This window comes from Phalaenopsis equestris, unplaced genomic scaffold (genome assembly GCF_001263595.1).
Source record: "Phalaenopsis equestris unplaced genomic scaffold, ASM126359v1 Scaffold000002, whole genome shotgun sequence".
Taxonomy (NCBI): Eukaryota; Viridiplantae; Streptophyta; class Magnoliopsida; order Asparagales; family Orchidaceae; genus Phalaenopsis; species Phalaenopsis equestris.
In genome coordinates, this window is record NW_018164444.1 from 13,201,365 (window position 1) to 13,211,634 (window position 10,270).

A 10,270-nucleotide genomic window follows, 5' to 3' on the forward strand; every position below is an offset into this window, starting at 1 on the left:
AAATACTTGTCACATTTTACTGTTTATTCCATTCCTCATGGCAAAGTAGTCTAAAGATGGGTGTGCAGATGTGTGTATCGCTCATATCTTATATTTAAACAATATATATCAGTAGAATAATATACTTTTAAAGGAATTTTCTTAAATTTATTTCACTGACACATTCTATGAGGTGCGTATGGCAATGAGTCTTTTATAGCTCTTACAAATACTTGACTCTGATAAGTGAATAATGTTAATTGATGTATTTCATCTATTATACAAAGAAATATTTTGAATAACAATTTGAAAGAGTCAATTATCTCGTTTGATATAAAAGCTATTTCAAAAAGAAGATTTTGCTAGTAAGGATTAACTTTAAGAAAATAAGCATAAATTAAATTGTATTTAATCAGACAATAACTTGTATAACAATTAAGGCATCACCAAAGCAATCATTGCAACCCTTACATAGATAATCAACCTACACAACTCATCAATCTAAAAATCCCATGCAAATATACTTTACGCAGTTTGTCTCTTTGTTGAACAGTTGTATTAAAGTATTAGTGCCACCATTTTCAATCACTGCTCTTCTGTCATTTTGAATAAATTGAATGCATCTTTATTTGAAAATCATAAATTCTCTTTTGCATTAACTTTCATTGCAAGAAAGTTGAATGCAACAGTTGCTTCAATCCCTACATATCTTCCTTGATGTCATTCATGCCCTAAGTACCTCAATTAGGTGGGTTTTGGTCCCTCTTACCCAGTTTTGTACCTTTTCTTTGTGGCAATAAATAAGGAGCTATATAATGCTATTTTATTAAAAAAAGATGTTGATTATCTATCTTTTCTAAAGAATGATTATGATTTTTTATAGATCTTTTAATCTTTCAATTACCATCAACATTAACACCATATTGAATTATGACTAGATAACCAGTCATAGTGTTTGCCTTTTTAAACTCCACTATACTTTTGAGATTATCCATTTTTTAAAATTAGCTTTACCCCATAAAAAGTTATTTTATATTTTGTTCTTCGAGTTTGGCCAATAACTAACATAGCCCTTTGGAACAATGTGATGTACATAGCTATAATATCAATAATATGCCTTCTTTTCATTTTGAACAATGATGTTAAGCAATTTCTCCACAACTAGTTTCTTTCCCACATTCCTTCATTTTTGAAAATTGTATGGGAAATCAAGGAATACAACTATTTGTACACCTATTTTGTTTTACAAAAAAGAAATTGCATAAAACAATAATATTTGAAACAAATGAGGCTTATCATATCAAAATATATTGCTTCCAATAATAAAACTTGATTACATATGATTTAAATATAAGATGCAAAACAATATACACATCTGTTCACCCATCCTAGTTTGTCAAAAGAAGTTTAATAAAACAAAAATATGTGGAATAAATGAAGCTTATCATATTAAACAATATTATTTTCATTAACAAAACTTGATTACATATGATTTAAACATGAGATATAAAATAATACACCGATATATACACCCATATGTATACCTATTCTATCTTACCAAATGAAATTGAAGAAAATAGTAATCCTTGGAAGAAATGAAGCTTATAATATCAAAATATATTATTTCCAAATATAAAACATGATTACATATAATTTAAACATGGGGCATAAAACAATACACCCATCTGTACACCAATTATTTTATATTAAGCAAAAATGAATAAAAAAATAATACATAGAAGAAATGAAGCTCATAATATCAAAATACATTGTTTTCATTAACAAAATATGATTACATATGATTAAACATGAGAAATCAAGCAATACACCTATATGTACGCCCATTCTGTTTTTTCAAAAAGAACAAGAAAATTATAATATATGGAACAAAACAGTCTTATAGTTTTAATGAACTTCATTTCATTCCTGTGATCAGTACTTCATTCACTTTTCATTTTTAAAATTTTTACTCGGCTGAGTGCTAGTTGTGCTTCACGAATGTCGCTCAAAACTCCTCAAAATGCCATAGAAAACTCTAAGCTAGTCAAAAACCCTAGGACGTAAAGAGGAAATAAACACTAATATGGGCATGTCCATGTATTTTAATAGATCATTTTTTAGAGATCAAATCTAGGTCCATTATGTTGGCCATGTGTCTTGATGGAGTTCGAGCACTCCACTGCTCTGAGTGTAATATTTTCTTGAGTGTCAAATGGCTTATTTAAAAAAAAATTGTGATATTCTTTTACTAAATCAAAATTTTATAAAAATTATTTTATAGGCCGGAATTTTTAGCATATATTTAAGATTTTCTTTATTTCTTTCTTTATTTCCTTGAAAGAGCTTTAGAAAAATTACCTCAATTATCTCATCGTTTTACCCACACAAACTTTGGAATGGCTAATTCTTCGCTGCTGCTTTCCTTGTGCTCGATAAGGACGCGAATTCCCTTCAAAGTAGTAGTGGATTTGTGTTCCTGATATAATTTGTGCTTCAGCACTAAACTAATTTTTCTTTCAATTCCAAATTCCATGTATGAAATTCTCTTTATTCACTCAACTTAAATAATAAAATCTATATTTTAGTATCTTTAGTTCCTATTGGTTATCTGTATGCCATTAAAACATAGAATTTTTGAAATATATTTCAGTCTGTAAGCTTTTCTTCAACTACAGAATGATTAATAAGTTGGACATTAGAAATTTCTCAAGGCAACAGCAAAAAACAGAAAAAGCTAAATAATCTAAATAGCCATCTTTCTAATGGTTATAACAAAAATATTTGAGAGGAACAATTTAACAACCACAAAACAAAACTATAATAATCGTCCAGAAAATAAAACAACGAATAACTGAAATGGGCCCTAAAGCTATATAAAATTTTATAGTCCCACTTAAATATTAAATTAGAATATTTAAACCGCTCACATGAGAGTATCATGCATACGCTTCTCATCGATAATCAAATATGAAACTGCAATGCATTAGATTAAAGAAATAAAAGGGCATTTACATACAAATCACAAATTCTTACGTATATACATACTTGACACCTAAACATTCATATTTACATGCATACCACTCAAATCTTAAACATTACATCAAAAATATCACAATTATTATTTTTTTAAGTGAAATATACTTTTTCATGTAGGCTTATGACACCAAGGTGTTATAAGTGTCAATATCTTTGGGCATTAGATATGTAAATATAGAATAATTATGTAGATATATACATGTAATTTCCTCGGATAAAAAAGGGAGCATGAGAAGCACAACATTGGATGGAAAATCTCATTTTATTTGAACATTTTTACAACAGGACTCTAAATAGAGAGATTTATTACACACAAACAGATAAAATAAGTCAGCAAAGAACCAGAGCTACCAACCTTGGTCTTCTTGAGCAGCGAGCATTCCTTCAAAGGAAACTCCAGGTTCTTTCTCCTTCTAATTTCATCCTCTCTATCGGCTGCTCGCATCCACCTTCTTCATTTCTGCTGCTTAGAAATCCCATATGTTTCAGTCCTTGCAAATCTCCCGCGCACCCGCGGCTGACAGTCCGCTAATGCCTTCCTGCACGCATACTGCCCAATATACACAACCTTCATTAATTTTCTCTAACGTTACTATGTAGATCAACTGCCACACAGTAGATTTATATATATATATATGTGCTGGGAAAATATTATTATTGATTCTCTGGAAATGAATTGAAAGTTCCATAACATAATCATGACACGACTCTATTAGGGCTTGTTCATCTTAGCAATTGTATTAAGACTTTCTTGTTGAATAAACAAACTTAATATAAAACTTATTTGAAACTTGATATAAAGATCAATTAAAATTCATTTATAACAGGCTCAATTTCATCTTATAATTGGAAATTTAATCCACCATGATTAGGATGTATTAAAGTAGGTAAGTTAAATTATTGAGCTTCTAATCCATGTGCCTTCCGGAAGGTTATAGGAAATTGTGTTAAAAAAAATGATAAATTTGTAAAAAAATTAAACCTTGATAAATTATTATTATTTTTTAGCTCAACAGGATTGGCTCATTAAGTCTCAAAAGCCTTGATTGAATAAGGCTTATGCATGTTTCCAAAGGAACTATTTATTTAAAACTCCACGAAAAAAAATTATCAAAACGAGAATCATCTATATGCAAAACAAAGGTGGTGGTCCTCAATCGGATGTGAAAAGGTTGATGCAGATTTTTGCTATAGCGACAGGTAGTGATAGCAGCTGCTACGGAGTGATTGGGACGGTTAGGAAATACATGCCCAAGTGCGTTACAGCTAATTAGGTGCCATTTGTGCTCTTTCATTGATTTAGTTGCCACTTTTGGGCTTTTCTGATTCTGTTAAGAGGATGTTTCTTTTTTGGGCTTCAGCTATAAGATATTTTGATATTTAATTTCTATTTTATATTATATTTTCTTCCATTTGAAAGGTGAGATTTTTTCTTAAGATTTAATTTAGCTTATTCTTTCCTCCATAAAGGAACAATTAATCCTCATTTCTAATTCAGTGAAAAAAAATATAAAACTATTTAAAGTTTGAATTTTTAGGAAAAGCGACTAAATAAAAAGGTTTACAAAAAAAATAAAAATAAAAATACTTTATCATATTTTCAGATCCAGGCTTCTTAAAACCCTAAGCATATTTCTGCGATTATTAAAATCCTGATGTAGTGGCTAGTAATCACTGTTGCATAATAAACACCACAAGTTTATCGGGTAGGGCATACAACCAAGGTTTTTAAAACTATAATGCGTATGGTAGAGTAGTCCTCATTGGTAAAATAACGTAAACTACTATCCTTGCCTGTAAATTTTAGTAAAATTGCATCAATCAGGCCAAAGTATATGGAGTTTTTTATAAGCAACTTTCCTGTTTTTTAATATATTGTCCCGTGCGATAAAAAAATACCCATATAAGGAAGATTTACATAAATACTACACAATTCTTATGTATTTACACAGCTAACAACTAAACTTTGATTTTTACCTTTATACCAGTTTATCTAAGCTTTAAAGGACATAATTCTGTTTAAAAGTTAGTGATAGTGATATTTTTGACGTTAGATGAAATATTTGACTCTTGCAAATGTAAAAATTAAACTTTAACTGTACTGTTTTAGAATAAATTGCGCCCATGTTCTTTTAATTTTTACGAAGAAAAACTTTCATTTATACACCTAACTTATCATCAGTGCCTTACCTTAACTCAAGCTTTCTTGCACCAGAAGCTCAGTGTCTGTACAGAGCTCACCAAATTATCTTTAGAGATTGGGGCCTTTACTTACCACCCAGTTCTTATGTATTTACATATCTAACAACTAAACTTTGTTTTCTACATTTATAACACCCAATTCTTTCATATCATATTAAAAAACCACTTTTTGAACTTATAAAAAGTGAAATTCATATTTTCATGCACAAATAAGGTGGCATATATCTAAAAAGTTAAGTTTAAGCGTTAGATCTCTAAACAGATAAGAATTGAGTGGCATGCATGTACATCTGCCTAAAAAAATTATAGCCAACTCCTCATCAATTTATTTCAAATTTAAAAAGATTTGGATACCAAGCTTAATGAACATAAGGTTAAAACTGTTTTCATAAGAAAAAGGTAACCAATGAAGAGTATGTGAAATACCTTAATTGTCCTACCAAAATTTCTTCTTGTTTTTTTCTTCATGTATCTTGAGAGTTTCTGCCTGCGATCCTCCGACTTAAAGTCACCCATGGCTACTAGCTGTTCCAGGGAAGAACGGACAGCGACTGTGCCTCCAAAGCTTGTAGTAGAATTTCCAAGTTTCTGTCCAAAAAGCACACAAAATAAAACAAATTTGTACTTCGAAATATATTTTATATGTATTTGATATCTATAGAAGTAATAATTTGCCTCTTTTAATATTCATACTATTTCAAACAAACTATTTCAAACAAACTATTTATAAAAGTAGAAAGCAATTTAGATGACAATCGCAACAGTTCAGTAATCAAATACATAGCATAGAACAATATGGCTTCAAGCTCCACAGCTATCTTTCTTAGAAAAACAAGGGGAAAAAAGAGAGACTTTCAGAATTACACAAACCAGAAATTATGATACAAAGTCAAATATGTTGAAAGTTATTCCCTTTCATCCCATAAATTCTAATGATAACCTACTTTTCAAAGTCAGTTTATGCGAAAGAATAAGTTCAGAAGAAAAAGTAAGCTAGATGCTCATCTATAGGAACAAAGAAAACACAAATAAAGCCAATTATAAAACACACCATCACACCAAAACTTAGTTCGGATATGCAAACATATGCCATGGAAACTAGTTCGAAATTACACTAAGAATAGTTTTGCTTACAACAAATTCAGACTGTTGAGTTTTTGAAAACCAAATTCACCGAAAATTTCTCAATTTGGCCAGATTTAATTTCAATGAAGTGGAACGATGCAAGCTGTTGAACAATTGATTCTTACCAAAAACTATTTCCAAACATACTGTTTCATAAAAAAAAAATGAAAATCATCTTCAGAAACCAAAAAAAACAATTCAAGCGCTCTAATCTCTAAAAATAAACAAAACTACAAAATCAGAATTCCCTTTTCTCACTCAATATTCCGTACTTGGCAATTTGATGCTAATAGGATAAAGCAGAAGGAATTGACTGACCTGAATGTCACCTTCACTGTAAGCCCTCCTCATTCCATACGCAGCTTCAAAATCCAAGTCCTTGAACTCAAGAAAATTCGGTTTTCCTCCACCATTACTCCAGTCTGGAAAGTTTAGAGACCCAGCACTAAAACTTTTATTTAGAGGTCCTTCTGAAACTATCCTACTGTTTTCCAGACTAAGAGTTTCCTCTGCTGGCATCACTGGAATCTGAAGAGAAGCTGGTTCAACAACAGAGTCATTAATGGCATATTTTTCTAAGAGTTCCTTCTTGCACTCATAGAACACATCAATCAAAAGATGACTATTTTGGATCTCATTCTGGATGGTCTGTATGTCTGCAACCTTGATTGTATCATTGATCACATCTTCTCCACCAGACATTATGGACATGGCAGCACTCATAGGATCAATAGCAAGTACCGTTTCTTCCAAGATTGGCTCAGGAGCTTTGAACAAATCTCCTTCACCTCCAAGATCATATTCAAATATGTTGGATGGCTGCACTAAATTTCCCTACAGAGCAGCATACCTTTGTTTACTAAAAGGAATTGCAGGTTTTTCCAATTGTTGAAAATAAAAAGCTACTTAAATGAAATTAAAAGAATTCACATATTTTATAAGGTGTAAAAACTATGGTAACAAGTTGTTCAAGACACATCAAAGGAAGAAAACTTCATTTTTTTTTTTCAACAAAAACAAGTTTTTATGAAGGACTTCCGCAAAAAATCCCAAGATATTTATCAACTAATCTAGGACATTTTCTATGAACTACCCTCAATTTTTTGGATGGAATTGTGCTAATTAGCATGCTGTGATTTCAAATCTAACCACTTAAGCAATCATAAACACATGCACTTTAGATTTTGAAGACATTATTCGGTTAATCATTCCTAATAAAACAAGAGAGTCCAGATCTGCGGCTTCCAATAATAGATTTTCATGGGTTTGCATAAGTGGAAGATCGAAATGTTATATTTTTGGCTCCAATTAGTTTTTCTATTACTCAAATATCCAGATTCCAGAAGTTCCCCGTAACATTTACTCATCGTAATTGATCATTCTCGGAAACAATGAATAAATATTCCCTACGGATGTCCCGAGGATGCTGTTATGAGTAGATATAAAATTTCATGTTAACTGTACACGAAATTTTCTCCATCTTTATATCTCTCATATGGTTGACAAGGAAGAGGAAGAAGAAGAAGAAGAACCTGCTAATGTAAATCATTTTGAGCATATCCTTGGAAGATTATTTTCAACAAAGGAGAACATAAGCGTCCATTGAACACATTATTTTCTTAGTGAGATTTATACCTCTAAACCCTTCATTTGAACGAGAGCAAGAGGGCAACACTATCACTCAACTGAAGGGCTGTATCGGCTTCTAGCCCAGTGAGCAAATAGGTTAAATAAGTTAAGTTTTCCCAAGTAAAATCAAGGACGACTAGAACAAATCAGGCCGGATGTGCCGAGCACCATCAAAAAAATGAAATGGAAAAAAAAATCTGGCTACCAGTTCAAATATTTGGGAAGAAAAAATACATGCCAACTCAAATTGATTTCAATTTGCCTTTAGCAATATAAGTGAGATATTAATTTTTTCAAAAAAAAAAAAAGATTCAGAACTCTCAAGTCTTACAGAGTTTTAGAAGACAAAAACAAAAAAAATCCTCAACAATCTCAACAAGAAGAGCAAATAAAAAAGAAAATCGTAAATCGCATAAGAAGGAAGATACACGAGAAACAGAAGGGTCATTTCTATAAAATTAAGCAAGAATATGAACAATTCAGTCATTTTGACCTTGCAAAAAAACTGAGAAGACCGATTCATGGGACCGGCCAAACCAAAGTACCCATCCAGCTTCACAGCACACTCTAACACCATTTATGGCTGCCCTCAACATTGTCCCAATTATCACATGCTAACCCTACTGGAAAGAACAACAGAAACAGAGGAAACAGAGGAAGTAGAGAAAGTAGATGATCACAACCACCCTTGGGTGCAAATTTGGAGATTCTTGAGGAAAAAAGCATACCATTGGAGTAGAAACTCCCAGTAGATCGCCGGTTAGCGATATACTTAGCTGGTGCTCCTGTAGCTGAGCAACTGGCGCAGGCGGCGAAGGCATCAGCGAGAACCCTTCTAAGAAGGGCAGCAGAAAGTTGGGCTCTGCATACATCCCTCTCCCTCTCCCTCTCCCTCTCCCTCTCCCTTCCCCCCTCTCTCTTCCTTCGTAATTGGAACTATGAAGTTAAGGGGGTGAAAGTAACCATAGAAAGAAAAGATGAAAGTGGCGCCGCTAGTCTATTTATTGCGGAAGAATGTGGGTTTGTGTGAGAGAAAGAGAATATATATATATACATTTATGCATATGCATGAGTGTACGTACATAAAATATGTTGACATGAATCTCGAGAAAATCCAACAGACTGGAAGACCAAACCACACAATCTAACGGGCCCCATGGGTTCCACCAAAAAACACAAAAATATTGTATCAGGATAGTCAAAACACGGAAGAAGCAAGCGTCGATTCCTTTGATCAGAATTCTGAGTCAATTAAACTGAAGGGCAGATGAATGGAGAAAAAGGAGTCCAATCTTTGGGGTGGTCGTTCTTGACCAGATCTCTTAGAAGATTTTGGAGCTCCTCAAAAAATGGTCAAAGAACCCTTATGAAATGTCTTAGCTCTTCTAAGAATGCTCCTTGTTTAAAGAGAGATGCCTGTCAGATTAATGTGACACACCCTCTAATTGACGGTTTAATTTATCTTGATGACAGTTCTTAGAATTATTCCAACACGGCCATCCAGTCGACCAAATGTCTATCAACCAACTAGAGGCTTCCATTCGATTGAACGATAAGGTTGCCGAGTCATTTGATGCCTTTATTCAAGTTGTTAAGAATTTGAAAAGGTGCCAAAAATAGTTTTGAATTTGAAAGGATGCCCAAAATCAGTTATGAATATGAAAATGTTTGAAATCAACTTGTAGCCCCTTTATTAAAATAGGGGCAAGCATGTAGTGGCGCATTGAGTTCAGCCACAATGTTATATCTGACCAGCCCTCGTGAAGAATGCAGAGGAGTTTTCCAAAATATGTGAGCAATTCTAGAAGTATGCTCTGTTGCATCATTGGCTGACCAACAAACTTCAGCCTAATGTCTATCCCTAACCTTTCTCCATTTAGGGGCTTGACATCCTAGGGTCTTTTCCTCATTCAAAATGTAAACACAAATTCCTCTTAGTTGTCTTAGATTACTTTTCAAAATGGATTAAGGCGAAATCGCTCATTCTCATCATGATGGAGATCTTCCAAAAGTTTTTTCTAGATTGATATCATCTTTCAATATGACTTACCCTTGGTATAGATCTCCGACAATGAGAGATAATTCACTAACCAAACAGTAAGGAAAATTTGTCAAAGTTGCAACACATTTTTGGTGTTTATATCAATGTTGGAGAACCTATTTTCACTTTCGGGGTCCAGTGAACCACAAATGGTCATCTAGACAAAGTTGTGCGCATGTGAAAAGAAAAGAAGCAAAGAGGCAAGTCCAATTGGGGGATTGAGCGCTCAAGCACCCAAAATGGGCACCCAAGTGACCA

The 10,270-nt window shown here is 32.7% G+C and overlaps 1 protein-coding gene across 2 annotated transcripts; it reads right to left on the reverse strand.

Moving 5' to 3' along the window:
- Positions 1-3,258: 3,258 nt before the first annotated feature.
- Positions 3,259-8,978, reverse strand: LOC110037983. 2 transcript variants are annotated; one of them, XM_020742746.1, is made up of 5 exons: positions 8,700-8,978; positions 8,465-8,594; positions 6,661-7,176; positions 5,644-5,805; positions 3,259-3,565 (listed from the first exon to the last, which is right to left on the reverse strand). In XM_020742746.1, the coding sequence occupies exons 2-5, from the start codon at positions 8,546-8,548 to the stop codon at positions 3,470-3,472; spliced, it is 858 nt and encodes a 285-aa protein (XP_020598405.1). In that variant the 5' UTR covers positions 8,549-8,594; positions 8,700-8,978; the 3' UTR covers positions 3,259-3,469. The 2 variants fall into 2 exon arrangements, with proteins under 2 accessions (XP_020598405.1, XP_020598398.1); XM_020742739.1 differs by lacking the exon at positions 8,465-8,594.
- Positions 8,979-10,270: the final 1,292 nt, after the last annotated feature.

What these genes read in the sequence shown, in the direction of transcription:
- LOC110037983 (XM_020742739.1), bottom strand. Translation starts at nt 8,843, where the DNA reads ATGTATGCAGAGCCCAACTTTCTGCTGCCCTTCTTAGAAGGGTTCTCG. An exon ending in TGGGAGTTTCTACTCCAATG is followed by an intron (nt 7,177 to 8,699) that starts GTATGCTTTTTT and finishes GCTGCTCTGTAG; the next exon opens with GGAAATTTAGTGCAGCCATC. An exon ending in ATTTTGGTAGGACAATTAAG is followed by an intron (nt 3,566 to 5,643) that starts GTATTTCACATA and finishes TATATTGGGCAG; the next exon opens with TATGCGTGCAGGAAGGCATT.